Source organism: Schistocerca cancellata, chromosome 7, assembly GCF_023864275.1.
Source record: "Schistocerca cancellata isolate TAMUIC-IGC-003103 chromosome 7, iqSchCanc2.1, whole genome shotgun sequence".
Lineage (NCBI taxonomy): Eukaryota > Metazoa > Arthropoda > Insecta > Orthoptera > Acrididae > Schistocerca > Schistocerca cancellata.
The window spans coordinates 86,031,901-86,059,457 of NC_064632.1; the positions used below are offsets into that span (position 1 = coordinate 86,031,901).

The following is a 27,557-nucleotide window of genomic DNA, read 5'->3' on the forward strand; positions in this document are numbered from 1 at the left end:
ACGTGAAACACGCGTCAAATACGAAGAATTGTTGTTGGACATGTGTCTGTTACGTAATATTTCCTGAAAACGGCATGGGAAGCTGCAACAAAAGTATTCGGACAAAGGCGGACAAAATGAGAGAATAGTTCATTCCGGGACACACAGAGGGTGAAGCGACTGCAGTGTGTCCGACATTTCCGTGAGACGATGGCAATAATTAGTAAACATGTATCGCGAGCCTGTGCAGGTTGACGATGGGATGCAGAGGGAAGTGTTCTACGTTCGAGCAAATGCAACTTGTCGTTTATCATCATGCGAAGGGGAAACCTGCAGGGAAATTGCCGCAATAGTGAACATGAAGAAAAGTACAGTTCACGATATTATTAAACGGTTCGAGAAAGAAGACTGATTGGAATTCCGTTGCAGTACAGGATGGCCATGAACATTTTCACAGAGAGATGAATGTGTGGTTGTGCGAAAGGTACAACAGAATCTGAAAATATCTGGCACACGACTTGCAAGTGAGATGGAGGGAGACCTTGGTATAAAAGTCCATCCCGACACCGTGCAGAGAGTACTACAACGGTCACAGTACCATGGTCGAGTGGCACGGCGAAAGCCATTCATAAATGCAGTGAACCAGAAGAAACGTATGTAGTTTGTGAGGGAATACGCCAAATACGTCAGGCTTGGTGGAATCGGGTGATATTTTGCGACGAATGTAAATTTACATTACGGCAAAGCGACGGAAAGGCAAGTGTGTAGCGAAAGACCTATGAAGCTGAATCCCAGGAACCTCAAACCAACAGTAAAGTTTGGAGGTGGGAGCATCATGGTGTGGGGATGCATGTCCGGCAATGGTGTGGGTGATTTAGTGTTCATTGGTGATACGATGAACAAGGAAGTGTATTTGCATATACTGCAAGGACATTTGAAGCAGAGTGCACGACATCTAGGTATTGCGAACAACTTTCATTTTTATCAGGATAATGATCCCAAGCATACCGCACATATTGTACAAATGTGGTTGCTCTTCAATTGCTCAAAAGTATTGCACCCCCCTCCCTAATCACCAGACCTTAACCCAATCGAACATTTGTGGGATAAATTGAAACGGACCCTCCGTGCAGACAACATCTACATGAAGGAGACCTTGAAGGAGAAACTGCGCCAAGAATGGGCAAATATAGGCCCAAATATCATGAAAAAACTTGTGGAAAGTATGCCTAGTAGATTGGAGGAGGTATTGAAAATGAAAGGTGGACCCACAAGGTATTGACATTTTCATCTTACAACTTGTGGAAAGTATGCCTAGTAGATTGGAGGAGGTATTGAAAATGAAAGGTGGACCCACAAGGTATTGACATTTTCATCTTACAACTTATGAACATTTATTGGACAGTGTCTGAATACTTTTGTAGCAGCAGGGTGTGTAGGATGTTTCATTTTTGTTGTTAATTTTTCTGTTACTTATGTTCTGGAAACGAAATAATACAATAATTCTTTTCTAATTAATGTTGTTACACATATATTTTGCTAATAAATATGTTTGGGTTTCATAGTCAGTGTTTCTCGAGAACTCATTGTGAAACATCCCACTGTCCAAATACTTTTGCGACTGAGTGTATATTGCTTCACAGAAGTCACAATGGAAATACACTGAGGGGGGATGGGGGTGAGGGTGAGAGGACAGTCAGGGAAAAAACATATGCACCATGAAGGAATTATCTGAATGGGTCAGAAATCGGTAGATGTGATGCACATGTACAGAAGAAGAGAGTGATTTACCCCAGAGAAAAATCTTCACGAACTGAACTAGTCAATAATGCACTGGTCCACCTCTGGCCCATATGGAAGCAGTTATTTGGCTTGGCATTGTTAGCTGTTAGATGTACTCCTGAGGAATATAATGACAGATTCTGTCCACCTGGCATATTAGAGCATCAAAATCCTGTGATGGTTGGAGGGTCCTGCCCATAATGCTCCAAACATTCTCCATTGGGAAGAGAGATCTGGCAACCTTGCTGGCCATGGTAGGATTTGACAAGCATGAAGACGACCTGCTGAAATGTAAGCCCAGGATAACTTGCCATGAAGGGTATAGAATACGACTGACATACTACTGTTCTGTAAGGGTGCCACAGATGGCAACCAAAGGAGTCCTGCTATGAAAGGAAATAGCAACCCAGACAATCACTCCTGGTTCTCAGACCATATGTCAGGTGACAAGTCAGGTTGGTATCCCATAGCTGTCCAGGTAGTCTCCACACACGTCTTAAGCCTGGAAACTCATTGACTGCAGTAGAATTGTCTTCACTGCTGAGTCCCACTTCGAACTGAGTCCCAAGGGCCAATGAAGATGTGTCTTAGCAACACACCAGACAGTGATGGGATGTCAACTTAACTGTTGCCTGCCATACGACCCGACAACCAGGTGTGTTGATCTGAGGTGCCATTTCTTTTCATACTAGGAGCTGCGTGGTTGTCACCCGTGGCCTCCTCACAGCACAGCAGTAAGTCAGTCATATTTTATGCCATTTTGTTGCCCTTCATGGCAAGCCATAATGGGCTTACATTTGAGCAAGAAGATCTCACCTGCACATGACAAGAGTTTCTACTGCTTGTCTTTGTGCTTGCCAAACTCAACTTTGGCCAGCAAGGTTACCAGATCTCTCCCTAACTGAGAACATTTGAAGTACTATGGGCAAGGTCCTCCAACCAGCTCAGGATTTTCATGAGGTAATATACCAATGTGCAGTTAATGCAATACCATATGCCACATGAAATTAGATACAGGAACAAACAAATGTTAAAAGTTAATGCCACTGGCAGTAATGGAGTGTACTGCACTGTGAAAATGAACTCAAAGAAGTGTTGAGAAGGGTGTGAGACAGAGTTGTAGACTGTCTTTGAAGTTATTCAACCTGCAAATTGTGCAAGCAACAAAGGAAACAAAAGAGAAATTTGGAAAGAGAATGAAAAAGTCCATGGAGGAAAAATGAAAACTTTAAAGTTTGGCAATGATGCCGCAATCCTGTCAAAGATGGTGCAGGGTTTGGAAGAACAGCTGAGGAAAATTAACCGTGTCTTGAAAAGAGATTATAAGATAAATAACAAAACAGTAAAACAAGAGTAAAGAAATGCAACTGAATTAAAACTGTTGATGCTGAGAGAAATGGATAAGGAAATGAGAAACTACAAGTGGTAGATCAGTTTTGCTACTGAGGCAGCAAAATAACTGATGATGGCTGAAGTATAGAGGATATAAACTGCATACTGGCAACAGCAAGAAAAGAATTTTTGAAAATAGGCATTTTTAACCTCTAATATAAATTTAAGAGCTTGGAAGTCTTTCTCAGGATATTTGTCAAGAGTGTACCCCAATACAGAAGTGAAATCACAACTATAAGCAGTTCAGACAAGAACAGAACAGAAGCTTTTGGAATGTGGTGCTATAGGAGAATGCTGAAGTTTAGATGGGTTGATCGAAAAACGAAGAGGTGATACTGTAACAAACTGTGAAAAATTGAAATTTATGGCTATTTGACTAAAAGAATGGCTCAGTTGATAGAACATATTCTGAGGCTTCAAGGACTTGTCAATTTGATAATGGAAGGAAGTATGGGGGGTGAAGTTCTCAATAAAGTACGCACGTTCAAATTAGTGTTGGTGAAGTTATGCAGATGTGATGAGGCATGCACAGGATAAACTAGCATGAAGAACTGCATCAAACTAGTCTTCAAACTGAAGACCACAAAACAATGGTATGTATGTATTAACTGAGTGGACAAGATATGGTGTGTGTTGGAGCAAATCATGCATGAGCACTGTAAAGCCAGAAAGTGATAGAAGCAAACAATGAGCTAAGAACAATGAAAAACCATTTTCATGCGAATCACATGAAGTGGCTTAATCTAGCCTTGTGATATTTTAACAATACTGATACAAATGGAATGTGATACCCTGTAGCTTTCTTGGATGAAGGCAGTTTACTGGAATTATGGGACCTACCAACAAAAATTTGTGTTATAACATTAATAACATCATATGAAACAGCAACAATATTGCCATATCAATTTCCAGATCTTCCATCTTTATCTTGCTAGTACATATGTTAGAGGACACAGCAGAAATGTGAAAAAGTCTTCCAAGGTCCTTCGACAATAATATGTTTAAATTTTCTTCTTCATCAATATTTCAATTGCTTGCCAATTCTCTACCTGGATTCACTAGAAGCTAACTTCATGTTTTCATCATAATTAGAGACTCCTGCATTGTGACTCCACTCTTGTCTTCTGTGTTCTATTGTTCTCCTAAATGACCTCTCTTTGCCAATTCTTTGCAGGACTTTCTGGTTGGTTGTTATGTCTGGCCACTTTCATCTTTAACAGGCATCACCATCACCATCACCATACATCAAATGTTTCAAGATATTTCATTTCATTTTTGAACATTATTTATGTTTCAAAGGCATAATGTGCTCATCTTTTTCTTCACTTCAATATTCATGTTGTTAGAATAAAGCATTTCTTTTATTAAGGAACACTGCTTTTGCATCTCTAAGTCTCTGTTTATATCATCTATGTTTTTTTATATCTTCATTACCTTGCTTCCCAAGGATTTGTATGATATTGTTTCATTTTATTTGCACTAATTTTAATGTTTACTACTTGTGATTCCTTGAAGCACAAGTATTTCTGTCTTTTTTCAGCTAATTTCCATTTTCTACCCATCACTTAGTACTGTATCTGTGTAGATTTGTTTCATTTGGAGCTATCATAGTTACAGCACCCACAGACCTAAACATCTGTATTCTTTCTCCATTTATTCTGATACATGTATGGTATTTTTTGCATTCAATTACTGCATGTTCTATGTGCATGTTTAATAGTGATGAGAACAGACTGCACTTTGCCTAATTCATTTGAGAATTTACTGATTTTGTGTACTTTTTATCTTTACTATCAATTTTTTGTTATCTATGTAGTTCTTCTATCTCTATAGTTGTGTAGCCATGCGTTGTGCGTGGTCGAGACTCTTGATACATTATGGCTTGGATGTCAGAGCATTTGTGGTTTGGACACTGAGTGGAGTGATGCTTCGATGAAAAGTAACAAAGGAAAGCCTCACTGGGTTGTGGGATGGGAGAAAAGCTGTTATGCAAAATCAGTAAAGTAATGCGTTAGAGAAAAGTAACAAAGGAAAGCATCACTGGGTTGTGGAATGGAAGAAAGTCTGTTATGCAAAATCAAACATGGGAAGTCCAGGTTGGAATATCACCAACATTATGAAAAGGACAAATTGATACTCACCATGTCGTCCTTATGGTGCACAGCAATCAATCCTTTTCATAATACTGTTGATATTACAACTTGGACTTTGCACTGTTTGATCAGGCCCTGTATGGCTTTTATAGTGAATGTGTCAATGCACACACTTTAATCTGTTGAAGAATATGATCTTTCAGCAATGAGATGATAGATGAAAAATAATAATAATAATAATAATAATAATATCATGAAGCAGTTTTAACAAAGGACGCTACATGCAAGTGAAGCAATCTAACAAAAAAATAATGTGCAAGTAAAAACAATAAACAGTACAAGCAGGGCTGCTAGTTGATTGGATGGCAGTATATGAAAAGAAAAACAGAATCCCTCCTGTTCTGTGCTTATTTATGAAGGTTATCTATTACATAGCAGGCATATCTACCAAAATGCATTTTTATTAGAACCAAGCTGCATCACAGGAGACTTAAACAGTGGACCCTATCCATACTTCTAAATTGCAATTAATGCAATTAATTTAACAAACTTAAAAATATAAGAAGAAAGTAAAACACATATTTGCAGCACAACATACACAATAGAAATACTGGAATGGATTTTCACTCTGCACGGCAGTTTGTGCTGCTTTGCAACTTCCTGCTAGAAAAAAAAACTGTGTGCTGAACCAGGACTTGAACCTGGGGCCTTACGTCTTTCACGGTGTGTATGTCTCCGTTTAAAGCATGATGGTGCACACACAGATATGCTGGATGATTAGGAGATGAAATACTGGCAGAAGTGGGAGGACAGAGTTGTGCTTGGATCGCTTAGATGCTAGAGCTCTTAACCACAGAAGCAAAGGTCACAGGTTGAAGTCCCAGTCTGGCATACATACTTGATCTGCTAGACAGTTTCAGCAGAAATACTGTCTGATTTACAGTAACATCCTCTACAGACAGGTTTATGAAACAACATGAGACTGAAAGAAATACAAAAACTTTCTTGGAAAAATAGTGGGAATTAAGATTTCAGCAACATACTTTTATGCTCAGATAATTTCTGAATGAAGTAATGAATCAGACGAATCAAACATAATGTCTTCTGAGACAGACAGTAATGTCCTAAACATGCTATGTACATAAGACCCATGGCAGAAGGCAAAAACAACCATTGTGAAGGGCTAATGCATTAAATCATCGAACACACACACACACACACACACACGGCTAATCTGTCTGGGTAAGAGACGGATAGTAGAAACAAATTTCACATATCTGAACTATAAAATAGGGAGAAGTATTCAAATATAATTATATATATAATAATGTGCTTACTTTCAGCAACCAATCTTCCACATTCCCCACTGGATACATAAATGGGTTAAGCTCAACACTCTCACCTTCTGCTGAGAACATGGTGGTAATTCGAAGATCGTCCTCAAATTTCAGCTGAAAAGTAAACAAATAAAACAAAAAATTAATAAAAATCATAGTCAAGTTTTAACCAAGATAACATATTTATATACCAAGTTCTGTCTTTCAAACAATGGTAAATCCAGGAAGGAGTAACAATGATATCATAAAAGGATAGACTGCTACTCAACTTATAGAGGACATGTTGGGTTGCAGACAAGCGAAATAAAAAGATTCCTATAAATTTAACTTTCAGTCAAAAGACCTTCTTCTGATATAGAAAACACACACATTCATGCAAGCACAACTCACACACACATGACCATGTCTCAGGCCTCTGAGGCTGGACTAATGTCTTGTCATTCATGACACATTGACAAAATTAATTTAAACTATTCCAGTTCTTTAGCTTTTGTGTTTTATTGCAGTGAGCAAATGCTACAGTAACTTCCCTTTTCCTTTAGATTCAATCAATAAGTTGCCTTCTTAGTGCTACTTAATCTCAATAAACATAGGAAGTAACTGTATTCTAAATGAATCGGTACATGCCAATATGTTGTTGTTGTTGTGGTCTTCAGTCCTGAGACTGGTTTGATGCAGCTCTCCATGCTACTCTATCCTGTGCAAGCTTCTTCATCTCCCAGTATCTACTGCAACCTACATCCTTCTGAATCTGCTTAGTGTATTCATCTCTTGGTCTCCCTCTACGATTTTTACCCTCCACACTGCCCTCCAATGCTAAATTTGTGATCCCTTGATGCCTCAAAACATGTCCTACCAACCGATCCCTTCTTCTAGACAAGTTGTGCCACAAACTTCTCTTCTCCCCAATCCTATTCAATACCTCCTCATTAGTTACATGATCTACCCACTTTATCTTCAGCATTCTTCTGTAGCACCACATTTCGAAAGCTTCTATTCTCTTCTTGTCCAAAATAGTTATCGTCCATGTTTCACTTCCATACACGGCTACACTCCATACAAATACTTTCAGAAATGACTTCCTGACACTTAAATCTATACTCGATGTTAACAAATTCCTCTTCTTGAGAAACGCTTTCCTTGCCAATGCCAGTCTACATTTTATATCCTCTCTACTTCGACCATCATCGGTTATTTTACTCCCTAAATAGCGAAACTCCTTTACTACTTTAAGTGTCTCATTTCCTAATCTAATTCCCTCAGCATCACCCGACTTAATTTGACTACATTCCATTATCCTCGTTTTGCTTTTGTTGATGTTCATCTTATATCCTCCTTTCAAGACACTGTCCATTCCGTTCAACTGCTCTTCCAAGTCCTTTGCTGTCTCTGACAGAATTACAATGTCATCAGCGAACCTCAAAGTTTTTACTTCTTCTCCATGAATTTTAATACCTACTCCGAATTTTTCTTTTGTTTCCTTTACTGCTTGCTCAATATACAGATTGAATAACATCGGGGAGAGGCTACAACCCTGTCTTACTCCTTTCCCAACCCCTGCTTCCCTTTCATGCCCCTCGACTCTTATAACTGCCATCTGGTTTCTGTACAAACTGTAAATAGCCTTTCGCTCCCTGTATTTTACCCCTGCCACCTTCAGAATTTGAAAGAGAGTATTCCAGTTAACATTGTCAAAAGCTTTCTCTAAGTCTACAAATGCTAGAAACGTAGGTTTGCCTTTTCTTAATCTTTCTTCTAAGATAAGTCGTAAGGTCAGTATTGCCTCACGTGTTCCAACATTTCTATGGAATCCAAACTGATCTTCCCCGAGGTCAGCTTCTACCAGTTTTTCCATTCGTCTGTAAAGAATTCGCGTTAGTATTTTGCAGCTGTGACTTATTAAACTGATAGTTCGGTAATTTTCACATCTGTCAACACCTGCTTTCTTTGGGATTGGAATTATTATATTCTTCTTGAAGTCTGAGGGTATTTCTCCATGCCAATAGATTTTTATGAGCTGAATCCAAATCCAGTCTTAGTTTTTTTGTATCACCCATAGTTTTCGAGCAATATGCTTTTTATTATATAGTATAAAAATCCTATGCTATACAGTAAGTGGGGAAATTAATGAACCGCTTTGTTACAACATAAGCATGGTTTGTATTTACAGTAAGCTACTTAAAACAATGATATGCGTTAGTAGAGGTTTCACTTGTCAGCTGGAATTGGTTTGTATTTTCTTTCTCTTTTTTCTTTGAAGCTTCTTGTGTTGCTTTTTCTGTGATGAGTCGCTTGCTGAGCTTCTCAGTGAAGTGACCAACAGTAGTCCCCCATCATGTTGGTGTTCCAGTGGCCTTGGTAGCATTTTTCCATCACTTTAATGTCCCAGTGAAAACGCTCTTCTCGCTCCTCACTAACATCTCCCATATTGTCTGGGAAGTAATCAAGGTGACTGTTCAAAAAGTGAACTTTCAGATTCGTGAAAAATCCTAAAGTTTTAAACTTCTTTAACATTGTAGCTATAATAGAAACATATTCTGGGTCTTTTTCATGTCCTAAGAAATTTGTAATGACTTGCTTGAATAATACCCATGATTCTTTCTCATTCAAAGTCATTGTGGATTCAAAATTAACGTCGAACATCAATTTCCTGATGTTAGGTCCGACAAAGACGCCTTCTTTTAGTTTAGCTTCTGAAAGGTGTGGAAACTTTTGGCAGAGATGCTTAAAACATGGCCCATCTTTAGGCAAACCCTTTACAAACTGTTTCATTAGGCCTAACTTCGTATGCAGAGGTGGTAGGAGCACGTTTTTGGATCTACAAGGTTTTTGCATAGAATGTCCTTCTCACCAGGTTTTAAAGACTGCCTCACAGGCCAGTTCTCTCAAATATTGATCCCTAGCCCTACTGTCCCATTCACACAAGAAACATGGAAATTTGGTAAAGCCACCTTGCTGACCAAGGAGCATAAATGTTACTTTTAGATCACCGCATATCATCCAACCATGAGCAGAATAGCCTATTTTATTTAGCACTATTTCTAGGATTTCATAGCTTTCTTTCATATGTACAGAATGTCCAACAGGTATAGATACATACATGTTACTGTTGTGTAATAAAACAGCCTGTAAATTAGTTTTGGATGGATCAATAAACAGCCTCCAGTCTTCCTTTTTGTATTCAATACCAAACTCATTCATCAGACCAGGAATGTCTCAGCAGTACACAAAATCACCTTCTTGTTGAAAAAACTTGGAAAATTGCTGCTCTCTATTTCTACACATGTATATGATGGTTCCAAAAATTTCTTTTCTTTTAATCTAGAGCCAAGCAATTCAGCTTTTTCTTTTGTTAAGCCCAGATCCCTAACCAAATATTTAAGATCAGTCTGAGTAAACAATTTGGGCTCTAGACTTTCTGTATTACAATGGAATTCATCATTATGTGGTTCATCTAAATCACACTGTACATGAGAAAATGCTTCTGTTGGAATAGAATTTAAATCACCAGGTGGTTCAGGAACCACCAAATCTACACCATGCCCTACTGGTTGGATGGTGGACAGAAGGTTAGGGTAGCTTATTACCTTCTTGTTTTTCGAATTATGACCAGTAATATCAACACTGCAAAAGTACCAATCATCAGAAAGATTTCTTGGCTCCCTCCATATCATAGGAACAGCAAATCTAAACACTTTTTCCTCCTTTTTGGACCATTTTCTCAGATTTCAACACACAGATAACATATCTTATGCGGCGCCCAAGATTTATCTTGATCATCAAGTTTAGATGCAAAGTATGATAGATAAACCTTTTTCACAAAGTCTGTAATTCTTTAATGTTTTTTAATCACAATTTCACCACAAATATAACACAAACTATCAGCAGAGATTTTACAACCACGATTAGACATTGTACTGAGCACATGTACAGGAAACGGGAAAGTGTGGTTAGGTTGACAGTAAAAAAAGCACCATCTGTTAACACAAAAATAGAATCGACCTTTTTTTGCCAGTAAGTGTTTTTCAGCAGTGCTACCAACATCATCTACATTCATTACACTATGGGAACGGGATCGGTAATCGGGATACAGAAAACTTAATTCCCATATATGTCATAGCTCGTGTATATTTACACTTGACACTGCGTCTGTACAGAATGAAGTATAACAAAAAACTGACTAAAATAAAGTTTAAGATGGAGGCTCGACAAAGCACATAGAGTTCACAGATACTAAGTTTCATGGTCGATATGAACTATCGGCACCACAAGCCCACCCCCCCCCCCCCCCCAACCCCCCCACCCCACAGTACGCAGTACTAAAGATGTAGATGTCCAAGGGTGAGGACATGCGGGCGTCGACATTGTGGAAATTGTGCATTTAGGCAGGCGTACCACAGGTACTTCCATCTCGAACGAGGTGGATTGTGCAGGTGGAGCAGCAAGAGGCAGGTCCACTTCATAGTCAGTCAGCCACCATGGCTGGATGAGATGGTGGCCGGCCCGGGAGTAAGCGGGCAGGGTGGTCGATGGCGTGGTGGAGGCATGTGAGGCCCTTAAGTGGATCGAGCCATCCATAGAAATGAAAGCACGTAGAGATGCTTGGTCACACTCGCGCGGGAGTGTGAGGTTGTGTGCAATGTTGATATGTAAGAGACCATCTGATAGCGGGACCTCGGTATCTGCCAAAAGAATGAGCACTTGGTTATCGAACGTCACTATAGAAATGTCGTTCACTCAGTGCGGCGGCACGCTGTGCCGCTGCAGGACAAACTGATACTAGGTGTGTGTTTCTGACGTTGGATGTGAGGGCGCGAAAGCTGTGCAGGGTGAAACGGGGCAAGGTTGGGAAACCAGCGAACAGTGGCGAACAGTCTTCGGCGGAAGAGATGTGCGGTGAGGTTGATGGGAGCACGTCTTCGGTCTCGATCAAGGATGGATCATCTGCAGAGTCCAACTGCGGCAGTGTGAGACCATCATGGTCGATGAAAGCTGGTTTCAGGCGATGCAGAAAAACTGTCTGTGTGCAGTCTTTAACCAAGATATCAAAAGTTGTGTTCCCCCGCCACAGGACCTTGTATGGGCCAAGATAAAGAGGTTGAAGAGGCTGCCTAACCGCATTATCACGCAGCATGTCGTGGAAGCAGTCGGAGAGTGTGATGGGAACGTAACTCTTTGGCAATGAGTGACTGATGGGTAGGTGCAAACACGTTTGTTGAAAATGTGTGCGCAGTCGGCGAATGAAATCTGGCAAGCGGGGAAGATCCTCACTAAACTGGGGAAGCATAAGTTCCCCTGGTAGGATAGGATTCTTGCCAAAAACAAATTCAGATATAGTCCCGTGTAGGTCAAGTTTATAGGTCGAGTGTAGACCAAGTAGTTGCCACAGGAGAGCTTCTGACCAGAGACAATCGTGGCATCGAAGGGCCGTCTTGAGGGTGCGGTGACATCTCTCCACCAATGCTTTGCTTTGTGGGTGATAGGTGGTAGTGTGTATTTTTTTATATACCACAGATATTGCAGAGGATGGTGAAAAGGGAGCATTCGAACTGTCGACCCAGATTGGTGGTGATTGTGGTCGGGCACCCAAAATGGGCGATCCATGAGCCAATGAAAGCCTTGCCTACCGTCTCAGCAGTAATGTTGGGGGACGGAATCGTCCTGTGGGAATGACGAACTTGCCCAGAGATGGGGAAGTATGGCAGCTGATCTCGTTGCGCTGGCAAGCAATGCAGCTGAGTGCCCAGGTTTGACAGTCCTGTTTGATATTCCTCCAAAAAAATGTTCTGACATGAGATGTGTGGTGGCTCGAATTCCCAGGTTGGCTAGGTTATGCAGAGCGTTGAAAACCTGTTGCCACAGCCCGGGTGGGAGCAAAGGGCATAGGGTGCCGGTCGAAGAATCACACCACACCTCGTTGGAAATGCCAGGAAATTTAGCCTTTGTGAAAACAAGTGATGTTGTGGGTCTCGTAGGTGAACCTGAGAACCTTCATCAGAAGCTTGGAGGGAGGCCAGATCAGAAAGATCAACGATGCGGGAAACAGCACTGATCCACGAGAAGAAATCCGCAGCAATGTTATCTGCACCCTTGACGTAACGGGTGTATGTTGTGAATTGAGAAACCAGGTCAAAAGTGGCGGTAACGCCGAGGGGGTGGGTCCTCAGGTGTATTGCAGAATGCTTCTGCCAGTGGTTTGTGATCGGTGAGCACGAAAAACGAGCATCCCTGTATGTCGGGGAGGAAATGATTGACTGCCTCGTAAACAGCAAGGAGCTCTCTATTGAATGCAGAATATTTTCTCTGAGCCGTAGATGGTTTCTTGGAGAAGAAATGAAGGGGAGAAACCATGTCCCCCTTGCATTGTTGCAACACTGCCCCCACCGCGATGTTGCTGGCATCCGTAGTGATGAATAACTCAGCCAAGGGGTCGGGGTGGGCAAGTGTCACAGCATGAGCTAAAGAACTCTTCAGAGCCTTGAAGGCCTCTAGCATCAGAGCAGTCCAAGAGATGGGTTTGATTCCGGAAGTTTGTTTGTCTGATAGCGCGTCCGTCACGGGTGCCTGAACAGCAACAGAGGAAGGCAGATGGCGACGACAGTAATTGATAGTGCCAAGGAAATGGTGTAGCTCTTTGTAAGTAGCCAGGGGCGGCACAGACATGATAGCCTGCACACGAGATTTTGGAGGCTGTATTCCGTCAGCAGAGACGGTGTAACCTAGGAAGGAGACTGATGCCTGGTGCAACTGAAACTTGTCTTTGTTGACCTTGACACCACTAGAGTTCAATGTCTGGAGGACTGTAGACAGATGATTTTCATGTCCCTCCGCTGAGCTGGATGTCATTCAGATAAACTAAGCAAAACTCGAACTGTCACAAGATAGAGTCAATGAAACGTTGCCACGTTTGGGCCGCGTTCTTTAGGCCGAATGGCATGAAGTGCTATTGGAATAAATCAAGCGGCGTGATAATAGCCATCGAAGGAATGTCTTTCGGTGCCACAGGAATCTGGTGGTTGGCGCATTTACAGTCAATAACACTGAAAATTGTGGCGCCAGATAACATATGAGTGAAGTCATTGAGTTTCAGAACTGGGTAATTGTCCATGATGGTACGAGTGTTTAAGCATCTGTAATTGCCGCACATCTTTCATGTTTGGGGACAAGGTGGATTGGTGAAGACCAGTTGCTGTCTGAAGGTTGCAGGATACCTGCTGCTGAAAGTTCATTAATCTGCTGCCAGGCCGCGCGCAACTTGACAGGGTTGAGGAGTCGGACCTTATGCCTAGTAGGAGAGCCATCAGTGGTAACTGTCTTGTGTGTCGTTACATCAGTGACAGAAGAAACTGAGAAATGGACATGAGGTTGGTTAATGTCCTGGTACCGAGTCCTCGGACTAGTAGGGCACAACGAGGAGTAGCCGTTAGCGCGAGTGGAGAAAGGTAGCACGAAAGTAACATGTCTCTTAAAGGAGCGTGGCGTGCACTTGTGTGGAGGGGATGGGTGAGCATGCAGCATCAAGCAAAGGGGAACGGGCATTGACTATCTGCTGTTAACATTGCACTGGACAACCGGCGCAGGCGAGAGCAGTGCTGGCGTACACGTGGGGCCATAATGGTCGCTGGGTCATGTGGCCGGTGAGTGAGAGAGGGGGAATGGTTATCAACATGCGCGGCAGTTGTTCGAGAGGTGGGTGTGGTCGCAATGTGCACACGTCTGTAATTAGCACCACTGTTTGAAACACATGGCACTGGATGAGGCAAGTGGGACATGGGGGGATTGGAACTTCACACACAAGTAAAGTTTGTGGACTAACATGGTGAGAGTTCGAGCTAGGCTCGGCCAAGCAATCTTGTTTATGTGGCAGCGCCATGGACTGCAGCTGCAGAAGCGAGGTACAAGCCGTGATGAGCTTGCTGTAAGTGGATGCGATGCGTTGTTTCAGTTTCTAGTTGTCCTGGCTGAGTTGTGTCGCCGAGTCATATTCTGACAGTAGGTCGGTAATGCAGGTCACAATGTTGCCCACGAGGGCGGAGCATTCACGTATGATATCATATGCTGCAGTGGGCACAGAGCATTGGACATAGGTGCGGGTGCACAGTATGTGAGTGTTCGTAGGATGGTGGAGCACTGAACCCTGTATGACATTCGGAGATAGTTCGTAATGAGACAAAAAATCCATACCAAGGATCAGTTCATCAATGTCGCAATGTAGAACGTCCATGGAAAATGTAGAGAAGGAGATGAGGTCACCGTAATCTTTACTGAGCCTGAGGTAGGTGACGTCGACACGTTGACAGCTCATAGAAGTGACTTCGTCTGTGAAGAAGCGGATGGAGCCATCGAAATAGGTATGATCGACACATCAGCACCAGTGTTGACCAGAAAAGCTCGACCTGACACAGTATCAGTCACATAGAGACGACCGCTCGGTCGGGCCGACGAGTGAACGTAGTGTAATGTAAGAGGACGTCTGTTAGGTTCCCTGCAGGACTCGGCATCTCTTAGTTCCTGTGGTTGGCATTTTGGTGTTGGCATGGCAATCTGCACTTATTGGCATCGTCGCAGAACACTTTGTGGTACCAGCAGAAAGGGTGAGGAGGATGTGGAGACTGCGACAGTGGGGGCGGCTTGTCCTCATTGATTTGTTCCAGTAAACAGACTGGTATGTAAAGTGCACGGGTGATCCTGGAGTGCTCAGACAGCGGAGAGAGTGAGCCGACGCTGCCAGGATAAGCAGACGAGGTGACAGCGGAGTGAGCCCTGCCTCTGCCGGCCGAAGGTCGGTATGTGGGGGTGGCTGTGCCGATGAACAGTGTGAAATGAACCTGCTGATGTTGCCACAGTAGCGAACACAACTGGTCAGCGATGCATAGGCAGGAGCGATGGACTCGAAAGAGTGTGGTAACAGATGGATCTTTAGATCGGTAGGTAGTCTGGCAGACCACACAGCTAGGTGCTCCTCATAGAGAATCTTGATTATTAACTCTTGTGGCGAGCAGGCATGTCATTCCATTATAGTCTTCTTTGTAAACTCGTATTTTGGTGCAGGCGACGGCGAAAGGAGTAGGTCACAAATCAAATCCGAGTGGTCATAGAGGTGTGTGATGATCCAGAGAAACTTTGAGTTGTAGTCAGACACATGATGTAATTCGAACAGATGCTCGACAAGCATGAACCACAATGCTGGGTTGTCCTTCTATAAGGGCAGTAGCTTCAGCAGGCGGCCAGGAGGGGGTGACGACAGTGGCTTCAGTGTCTCCTGGGGTAGCCGCTGAACTGAGGTTAAGTCAGAGGCCAGCGCAGTACACCCGGATTTAAATCAGGCGGGCAAATCTGTAGTAGTGGCAGCTGGCATAGTTGACTGTGTGTCACGAAAACAAAGCGTGGCAGGCACGGATGGTACCGTGGAAACGGGCGGCTGGACGGCACGAGGGGGGCCCGGAAACTGGACCACGAGTGACGAGTGCTGGATGGAAACGACCCACTTCTGGAACAGGGCAAGAGACCGGCCACAGCAGACAAAGGTGGTGCTGTGGAAGCGGCAGGAGGCTGAGCGACAGGAAATGGGGACCCCGCAAGTGGGGGGGGGGGGGGGGGGGTTGAGAATGCCACCTGTGTGGAAACTATCTGATGCATAACATGCCTGTATTGCATGTGGCAGGCCACTGAGGCAAGGTAAGGGGTCCATGTTATGCGGCACACTGAATTGTACATGTAAATGTGAATTGGACACAACTGGAACACCACGTGCACAAAACGTATCTGGCGCGGTTTGTAGTAATGACGGCGTTGCACGTGCCCTGACAGTAACTGATGTAGCATGCCGGTAGGTGGCTAAACACATGTTCGAATGGAGATCACTTTGTTCTTGAAATACTCAGTTTGAAGAGACACAATTCGAAATATTGTTCAGTTCACATTTCACCATCAGATGGGCATAATCCGGTGACGTGAAGCCTGAGTCCATCGTTCACTCTAATGGCGTAGTTGTCAACCGTTGAAAACTAATGAGGTTAGCACATGGCGTTGGCTGAGAACGCGAATTACTGTGCATAAATGATGAATACGCCGTTGGCGAAGAAACTCTGTGAAAGGAGTTGTGCTTCCACATCATTGAACAAGGCATTGTTTGGTGTGGTCATTGCATAGTGCATATAACCTGTTGCGTATAACCTGCGCGGAAGACACAAAACACGAACAAACTGCAGGGTCAGCACTATTGGAACGGGACCAGTAATCGGGATATAGAAAACTCAATTCCCATACATGTCGTAGCTCGTTTATATTTACACTTGACACTGCGTCCATAAAGAATGAAGTATAACAAAGAACTGACTAAGATAAAGATGGAGGCTTGACAGAGCACTTAAGAGTTCACAGATATTAAGTTTCGTGGTCGATACGATCTATCGACGCCACAACACCTCATTTTTAAATTATTTTAACTATATAAAAGCTGTTAAATTCTTTAAAAAATCGCTTAATTTAATAAATTTAATTGTAAAATGTGAAGAAATCGTGGGTTATACAGTTTTTTAAGTATCATATTTGGATTTCCCACCCTAAAAAATAAGAATAAGGTATTTTCACCAAAAACGTTTTTCCATTGTTGGCCTGTGTAATCATTCCAGATCAACAATCTGATCTTCTCTTGGAACTTATTTCCTACCATGCACAATGAACAATTTCAACTGCAGACTGGAAAGTTTGCTAAAAGTAAGCACTAGCCCAGGTGGTAACTCTAAAGAGGAATCCACCATTGCTTTTTGCAATGCATCGGGAATAGAATTCTGGGGAGTCCAAAAATCTGCTGTTAAGTCGGAGCATCCTTGGTATCCTTAGAAACTCGAGTTTGATAGGAAATTCTTGACAGGCACCTTGAATGTAAACTCATTACTAAAAATTAGTAAATAGAAAGAACTTGAAATTCTCTTAGAGAAACATGAAATACAAAATCATGCAGTACAAGATACAAGAGTTTTAGATGGAAATTTTACAGAAACCAAAAACCACAGAATTTTTAAGGGTGAACCAGGAATAAAAATTATGACAGGCATGCTAATACTCGGTACTGCCTCCTATATTCATAAAAATTTAGTAGATAATGCTATAGAATTCAAATCCAATCCAGAAAGACTCTTCTCACAGTGAAACGCAATGATTGCCATGCTCCAATTAATGATGACAATAAGAAAAATCCGAGGAAAGTAGAAACATTCTGGGAACTTTTGGAATGTTTTGATACAACAGGGGGTTTTGAACGCGCAAATTGGGAGGGAAAAAACTTTTCAAAAAATAGGAGGAGAATATCCTACCCATAAAAGAAAGAACAAACATGTCAAAAGTCTAGTTAATCTTTGTAAAAATTTTGAGCTGAAGTTGATGTCAACTTCCTTCAAAAAACTGCCAAGCAAAACATAAACAAGGATATCTCCAAATACAATGCTAAGGGAGTTAAAGCTATATCACATGACTATTTCCCAAAGCAATATTCAAGAAATCATGAAACTAAAAGTAATAAGAGATATGGAATTTGACTCTGATCATTACCTGTCTAAAATTAAACAAACTTCTCCCCAATAAAAACCAAAAAAAGATAGGAAAATTGATTAAATATAACAAAATCAGGATCAACAACACAAAGAAGACATCAAAACGTTTTCAAGAAAAATTAAAATATCTACAACAGAGAAATGGGAAGAATTAGCCAAAGAAATCAGTCTTTGAATCAACAAAAATGAAGAAGAAAAAAGTCCGGTGGAATGAAACATGTGAAAAAGCAGTTGCAGAAAGAACAGCAGTGGAAAAAATGAAAACGTTCTGGGAAGATAGAGCACCTTCATGAATTTAAAATGCAAAGGAAAGAAACAGCAAGAGTAATTAAGGGCGCACAACAATCTTTACAGAAGTCACAACTTCTTGAAATACAAAACAGCTTTGTTGAAAATAACTCTTACAATTTGTACCTGTTTAAAATATCATCTAAAGGGCTACTAAGCTCAAAGTATTTATTTCACAGATGAAAATAGTGAAACAGGTCTCAGCAATAATCAGAACTGTGAAGGATTTTTGGTACAATGTCCCCCATTTCAGGGCATGATGATAGATAATCAAAGCCCTGATGAAGGATGTGATTCATCTGTTCCAGCCCGACGAGGTACTGGGTGACAAAGGGGGCACTCCTTTGTAGCTGGTTCTTGTGGGTAGGATTGGGGATGTGTGGGGATATGGCACAGGAAATCTGTGAACTATGTCTAGGGAACAGTGGCTGTGTCTGAAGGCCTTGACAGAACGTCAGCATACCAGGGCAGGGAGCTCTTGAGCTCTTGTCACTGCACATAAGCTGTCTCCTTAGGTGACCAGGATGTATCAGAATGATTTTTTGGTGTGGTAGAGATGGCAGCTGTCAAAATGCAGGTACTGTTGGTGGTTGGTGGGTTTAATATGGACATAGGTGTGGATGGAGCCATCAGAGAGGAGGATAGCAATGTGCAGGAAGATGGCATGCTGTGGTGCTGAGATGATAAGTTAGACAAGGTGAAATGGATGGGAGAGAATGGGTTGAGGTCGTGAAGGAATGAGGGTATGGTGCCTTGGCCCTGAGTTCAGATCATGAAGATACTATCAATGAATACGAACCAGACCAGGGGTTCGGGGTTTGAGGAGTCTAGAAGGTTTCCTCTACATGGACCATAAATAGGTTGGCATAGGGGGGTGCCATGCGGGTGCTGATAGCTGTGCCATGTAGTTGTTTGTATAACTTCCCTTAAAAGGAGAAGTAGTTGCGTTTCCCCTCTCCGCTCCTCTCCCTTTCAGCCCCCCCCCCCTTTTCCCTCCCCCCTCCCCCACAGCCACCCAATGCTGTCTGAGACTTGTCCTGACACTTTCTACAGTATTCTCTGCATGTTCCACCAGACAGCAATCTTCTCTTCCCCCACCCATACTCTGCCATCCCTCCCTTTTCTTCCCTGTCCCACTTCCGATTGCTGTTTTTGCTCAACGCAACAGTTGCCACTCCGGCAATCTGGCCTGAGGTGCCCGAGATCGTAGTGCGTGAGGTGTGCTTGCTTGTGTGAGGCCGGTATTACACTATCAAATTTCTTTGTCAAAGATTTGATCAAAGATGTGATCCAATATTCCGTCCAATATATTTGACAAAGATCTTTGACGTAGCGCTAGAAGGGGTATTACACTGTCATCAAATTTTTCGTCAAAGTTCAAGATGGCTGACAACAACTTGTTATTAACCGCAGCAGTTGTACGTACCCCAATTGCATTGTGTGCACATGCGGAAAAGAAGTGGGGGAAAAATAGAACCATACATACGAGGTTGACAGTCTTAAAGTCCTGGGATTACAACTTGATAATAAATTCAGTTGGGAGGAGCACACCACAGTACTGCAGAAAGGCCTTAACAAATCTGTATTTGCAATTCGAGTGTTAGCAGACATAGGCAACATAAAAATGAAAAAGCTTGCATACTTTGCCTACTTTCATTCCATAATGCCATATGGGATATTATTTTGGGGTAAATCTTGAAGTCAAACAAAAGTTTTCAGAGTCCAAAAGCGTGTAATACGTATTATTTGTGGAGTAAATTCACAGACGTCCTACAGAAACCTCTTCAAAGAACTGGATATACTAACTACTGCCTCTCAGTATATTTACTTCTTAATGAAATTTGTCATAAATAATATATCTCTTTTTCCAACAAACAACTCAGTTCAAACATGATCTGCACAAGGACTTAAAAGCACTTACTATAGTTCAAAAAGGGGTCCACTACTCAGGAACACTCATCTTCAATAATTTGCCAGGAAACACAAAAAATTTAGTTAGAAATAAAGATCAGTTTAAAAGGAGCCTGAAAAACTTACTACTAGCCAACTCCTTCTACTCCATTGGCGAAATTTTTAATAGAAACAAATGGTGTATTGTATTTATTCATACTATTAGTATTGTTATTTCAGCTTTAAAAAAATCGACATTTTCCACATCCATGAGGATCTCCTCAGCACGGATCTATGGAACGAAAAACTAATCTAATCTGGGTGAAGCCGTGGGTTTTACGACGACACGATAAAAGCATTCAACAAAACTTGTTACGTGAGCTTACAGTGGAAGACATCAAGTCGTACATCAATTACTTAAGAATGGATGAGCATACATTTCTGTATGTGCTCAATGAAACGTATCCTCATATCACATAGCACAATATTCACTTAAGAACTGCTACATCTTCAGAAGACAGGCTCGCTGTAACACTCCGATTCCTTGCTACAGGAGAGGGTTATGTTATGTTATGTTATGTTAGGTTAGGTTAGGTTAGGTCAGGTCAGGTCAGGTCAGTTCAGTTCTGGTCAGCTTCTTAATCTATTTTTGTATTCAGGGTGCCTCACGTTGTAAAGCGCCTCATCAGCTTCAGACATCTTTATTAATTTTGTAGTTGTCGGCACACACCAACTGCATTTACCGGCAATGGTTATAAAAACACTACAGACAACAGAACGCTGCAGCGATGCTAGCGCTCCATATGGTAACATGTCACATTACAGTGAACAGAAGACAAGCGGTTTCTTTGATCAAATATACAGCGAGGCCCTAGATTTGATCAAATATTGGACGACATTTGACAAAGTCCCTATTACACTATCAAATATCTTTGACAAATATATTGGACAAAGATATTGGACAAAGAAATTTGATAGTGTAATACCGGCCTGAAGGAATGTGTGTGTGTTTTTCTTTTTATGATGAAGGCTGTGGCTGAAAGCTAATGTGTCAGTGTCTTTCAACTGTGCTGGTCTGTGCCTGTCATCTTTATGATAAATAGCAATCTATCTTCTACTTACATTATTTTTATTTGTTTTCTTGACATGCTTTCATATATTCCCCTGCAATGTGTGCAAAACAAAATCACGCCAAAACTTACAATAAACAGTACAAGACTGCACTGTAGCAGACAGGTATTTTATGCATAACATGATTGATTATAAAAAGAACTAGAATATCTAATACAGTTCGAAATTTGAAATTTAAATGTAAATATTCTATTCACTACTGCCTGTATAGCGGAAATGATAATTATGTTACCTTTGCAATATTTTCAAAGCATTTACGTAAGTGAGGTTGCACAGCAGTTGGATTTCTTGCTTGAGCAAGGATCTCCAGTAACTCATCATCACTCAAAAAGTAGAATCGTGGGAAAACAGACCGTTTTGTTTCCAGGTAGTCAGACAGTCCCTTCTGAACTTGCTCAAGGAGATAATTGCATTCTCGCAAGCTAGTGAGTAGCTTTTTGTCAGGACAATATTCCATAATCTGAAACAAATTATTTTATCGAAACCATAAACCACTATCTAAGGTTAAATCAAACAATAGAAAGTCCAGGATGGAATAACAACAATATGGAAAGCTCAAACAATGGAAAATCAAGGATGCAACAATGACAGTATTACGAAAAGGATTTATTGCTACTGACCCTATTGTGGGGATGCTGAGTCGCGAAGAGGCACTACAAAGAGACTGCTACACAAAGAAGCTTTCAGCTTAAGGCCTTCTTCTGTATAAGACAAGCCAAGACAACACACACACACACACACACACACACACACACACACACACACTAAGCAAACACAACTCACACTCACATGACCACTGTCTCTGGCACCTTAGGCCATACCATAGTCATGAGAGTGTGAGTTGCATTTGCATCAATGTGTATGTGTGTATGTTGACTAACACAGAAGAAGCCATTCTGGTGAAAGTTCTTGTGTAGCAGGGTCAATCCATGTCAAGTGGCCTAAATTTGGACAAGCTCCCCTCTTGACCATCTCCAATTTTTATGAAATTTTTGCAGGATGTACATATAGACCATACATGAAGCAGTGCCAAATTACAGCTTCATAAGTAGTATGGTGGGGCCACTAGCCGCCACCTTTTCGTAAAGGCTCATTTTTTGACATTGCGACTGAAATGAATAAATAATCAATTTTGTTTTACCATTCTTCAGGATCTAAGAGACCTGTTGTGCTGAAACTTTGTGATGCTGTTCAACTTTTTGGGTACAATAGCTTAGTTGTAGTACACTAGGTCAAACTATTGTAAATTCATCATAGTGTGCTATCAAAGTGGCTCATAAATCTTGTCGTACTAAATTTTGGCTATAATTTATTGCCTTGTATCTACTGAAAGAGTAACTTTGTGAAGCTAATACTTTAGTTATCTGCAGCCTGCCAGCATGCCATAAAGCTCTGCAAGTGGCACCCAGATTGCTCAAATAATAACTGAGTTATCGAAGTTCAAAGTGTGCTAAAAAATTTTATCAGTCAATTTTGGCTCACTTTGAAAAGGTCATAACTCAAAAGGGATCACTCAAATTTGATTTTCCTCAGCTCCATTGAAAAGAGCTCACCTTGTTTGATAAGAAAAAGTTGTTTTTATTTTGGAGACTTTATATTTAAGAGCAAATAAACTTATACTTTCATTACATTACATTTCTCAATATTGCGACATAAATGAATAAATGATCAACTTTGATTTACCATTACTCAGGATCTAAGAGACCTGTCATGCTGAAACTTCGTGATCATGTTAAAATTTTTGGGTACAATATCTTAGCTGTAAAACTAAAGGTCAAACTATGGTAAATTCATCATAGTGTGCTATCAAAGTGGCCCATAAATCTTGTCATACCAAATAAACTTACATTTATATTACATTAAAAAATACATGTGTCAGTCATACTCTTTCTGGTTCCCAAGCCAAATATTTCAGTTCTTATTAATTCATTTGCTGAAATTTGTTACTAATAGCAATTACAGTTGATTCTAAGAAGCTATAATATCTGCCCATTCTTGTTGCTGATGGAGCTGGAATGACAGAAATAATGTGTTGGTTTGAAATCCAACAAGCATTCTGCCCAGCTGGCCAATACAATGAATGTGCAAGTCCATTGGGGTGCATGAAACTGACTAGAACATCATTTTCTTCTTCTTAAACTTCAGACACACCACCAATCCACCATTTTCCATCATATATACAATATATTGACCAGGTTGTAAGGCTGTAATATTTCTGAATGAAACTGTTGCTTGACTTTGGTCAATATTCACCACAAAAAATTTGTATCATTGGATACTCTTCTAATACAAACTTGCTTTTCGTTTAATGGCACAAAATGGTGATTCTCTCTTGCTCCTGATACTGTGCAGTCATTTTTGAACCTTGCTTCCTGCTCACTTTTTAATGTTTCAATTTCTTCTTTTGAAACAAAAATGAATTCTTTGTACACTATTTAAACAAATCAGTTGGTGTCAAAATCTGGTCCTCAGTTGGTCTTTGAAGACTTGCTGTTGCTGCCAGGCACTTTACAGTTCCTCCAATTTCATCACATGGAGATTTTCCATGACTTGTAGCAAAAAAGTCCCATTCAGATGAGATTTTAAAGTCATTTTGATGGTGGCAGAGATTCAGAAAATTTTTGAATTTTTTGTACTGCGCTGCTGACCCATCACTGAAGTAGTATATGTGTGTGATTTTTCCAAAGAGACACTTTAGATCTTCTATTAATTTCACTATAAAAGCATGTACAGTGATTGCATCATGTTTCAGGCTGTTGCTTGTTATACAGTAGCTGAAGCTCTGATGTCCAAGTTATTTCTGAAGTACACAACAAATGGGTGTAAAGTTGCTTGGCTGTTATTCCAGTGAAAACCTTGAGCTGCATCCTGGACAATGAAGGAATAATTTTCAGCAAAGTCCATTAATATGATCAGTTCAGTTGGCTTGCAGCTTTCTTTTACCCATTTTAGGTGACTGCTCTGGTACTTTGCAACATGAGTGGAAAGTCTGTCAATTTTCGAAATCAGATCTTCAATAAAATCCTCGGTGGTCATCTGTTTGGTTCCTAATGTATCTCTATCAGTGTGCACCAACTGTTTGAACTTGTGGCGGTTATCAACTGCAAGAGTCGACCACATCTTTAAGAACAAACTTCTTTGAAAACTGTTGATCTCTGTGTGTTCCGAACTCTGTATTCGAGCAGATGTGTTTGTACCGACATGATCAAAATAAAGTTAATTCATTATAAACGAGGAAATACTTAATGTTGGGTTCGATATTACCATACGTAACATCCCAATCTCCAAACTGGTGACCCTCGATGCTCACGAACGCTGCTTATGACGCCATAAATGTGTGCTGGAACATCGCCATGGACAAACAATGCAGCAACCCTTTGTCGGATTTCTTCGTCCATCGACTTCGCATCGCGCCGCATCTGGATGCAGTTTACAGGAAGTGTAATTAAGTGTGTAAATTCCCAACACTTGTGTGAATCGTGCTTTTTGGTAACTTTCGTCATCTTCTCACACACCGACAATGCGACCGAGGCGCACACGTCATCCGTCAAAACCCGCTCAACGCGTCGGTAATTTCACTTCCGGACAGTGCAGTGCTCCTTCGCCGATTTATTTGGACAATTTTGACTTGCTTTTGTGTAATGAATTAACTTTGTGTAGTGCTTTGACATTGGACAATCATGCCAAACAATGGACTGCAACAAACGCGGACTATGTTGCAAATCCCAGTTCGCACAAACTCCGAACTACAGCAAAATCACATGCCTGGTCGAATTCACCAATGCCCGTCACGGCTACCGCATCTTCCGCGCCGCGTGCAAATTCGTTCGACCCAGTTTCCGCACAGCCCGTCTTCCAAAGTTCGAATGTTTGCGCCAACTTTTCCGCCGCTTCTCTGCGCTTGTGCCTCATTTGCAGCATTCAACTACCAGCATTTCTCTCGGACCAACTTCCAATGTGGTTCACGGCGGCGGAGTATATATTCTCCTCTTATGGCATCACCGAGGACAGTGAAAAATACCTCGTACTCTTCAGGCACCTAAAGGACTATCATTATATAATAACGGACATTATCTGTGACAATTTGAGTGACAAGTACACCACAACAAAAGCTGCTTTAATTCAGCGCCAGTCACCAACAAAACAGGAACAATTTCAAAAAGGACATCCTACTGATCAACGACAATGCACCAATTACACCGACGACAACGCCGGCTGTATCTCAATGCAACACTGCATGTGCCACGCCTCCCTCTACGCAGCACCCGAGCCGCACCAACTCTGGGCGACCGCTACCGACAGTGACGTCACAGCTGCCGCCTGCTGGCTCACTGACCTCGACCCAGTCAGAACAAACAACTGTGCGACATATGATCCCGCCACGGCTACTGCACCCGCATCTTGTCAACAACTCGCCGACACTACGCACGCTTACCGCCCGGCCGTTCACTACTCGATCGCGCCCGCAACTTGTTCACCCACCCTAGAAGACGATTTCAGCCGTATCTATGATTCATACACCAGTGAACATGTTCTCACACCGCCGCCACCAAGTACTGAGTTTCACATTCGCGATCGCACACACAATCTCTTCTACTGGAACTGTTACGTCAATACTGTGCTGCTGACCTTGTCTTGTACGCCAGGTTACCCTTTGATAGAGACAGATTCTGATTTCGACCCCATCTTACTTAGTGATACACAACAGACTGCTTCACGACACACATTTTCGCCTGAACAACTGCGACAGCTACGTGAGCAAATTGCGCATACAACTTGTTGGTACAAGATCAGTTAGACATGCTGCAGGCGACACCTACTGAGCACGACATGCAACAAGATGCATTTTCGCTTGAACAACTGCGACAGCTACATAAGAAAATTGCGACATACAACTTGTTGGTACAAGATCAGTTACACATGCTGCAGCCGACACCGACCGAGCACGACATGCAACGAGATGCTCCTGTCATTGTTCTGCCTCTGACTGCTGACGATCCTTTGCCGTTACTACCAGCTACAACAAATACCCTGATGATCACGCTACATGGATCTATGTCCCAGATGTCAACTGTCATCATCATGCTGCCTCAAGTGGAAATTCTACATTACTGATGTGATACAAGCAACTTATTTAAGCCGCTACCACATTTCCTTGGTAGTTCCAGACACTTCGTTTTTGTACCACAGCATAACCAGCCGCATTCCAATGCTGCTTGCTTCGCTGCCCTCTTCACTACCACCGCAATGTACGACCAACACATCTGCCATTTCTGCTTCGACGAGTGAGCATCTTTCCGCTCCGACACATGACCGTGCAGTAGTTTCGCAGGAGCAGCTTGCAGCCTTATGACTCAACCGCAGCGCCGACAGCGACAGCACACACGCAGCTAGTTCCATTGAACTGTGTCGCCTCTCCGCCACAGACCAGTAGTTCATCTGCCGATTCGACTTCTTCATGTTCACATCACATCTCATCGCCTTCCTGCTCTGACCACGGTTTCGCCAACCACGTCCGTCTTCCAACACCTCTCGCCATCGCCATGCCTCATGCACAGGGCTCACGGCCATGCCCCCCAACCTTCGATCATGGCTGTTTTGCACATCAAATCACTGACACTGTCAACTCCGCTTGGAACATCCTGCCATCTACCGCTGTAACACACTCACCGTCCACGAAATCAGCAACACGAAATCATCCGCCCCCAAGGTCAGTCATGTGCAGCTTGCGGTTTTCTCCCCTGGTGCGACATCAAGCGCCTCTATACCGCCATCATTACCGCGAGTGTTGCTCATCCAGCATCTCTTACACAACCTGTTACGCCACAGCAAGCTTGCTCCTTTATGTGATACGGCCAATAACAAACTGTTACCAGACACATTGCACTTACCGTGGCGCTCGCTGGCAAATACTTTGGCAATACATCGCTCCCATCTTCGACGCACTCCGCGCCTTTGATCGGATCAAAACCCCGCTGCGCCGCATGTCCTCGGCACGATGATGTTCTCCCCACCGACACGCCGCCGCCTTCTGCTTCCACCGTGCCATCAGCAGCATGGTACAGTCAACCTGTGGATGCCTTCCGCGCCTCCTTCCCTCCGCTGGGCAC

At 42.1% G+C, this 27,557-nt stretch overlaps 1 protein-coding gene across 1 annotated transcript in view; it reads right to left on the reverse strand.

Annotated features, from left to right (window-relative positions):
- LOC126092652 (dynein axonemal heavy chain 1-like) overlaps positions 1-27,557 on the reverse strand; it is an 894,951-nt gene that overhangs the window by 698,518 nt on the left and 168,876 nt on the right. Inside the window, exons 14-15 of the mRNA XM_049908374.1 lie at positions 21,680-21,907; positions 6,584-6,697 (exon numbers count right to left, since the gene is read on the reverse strand). Coding sequence (XP_049764331.1) covers positions 6,584-6,697; positions 21,680-21,907 — 342 coding nt within the window. The remainder of the gene's footprint in view (positions 1-6,583; positions 6,698-21,679; positions 21,908-27,557) is intronic.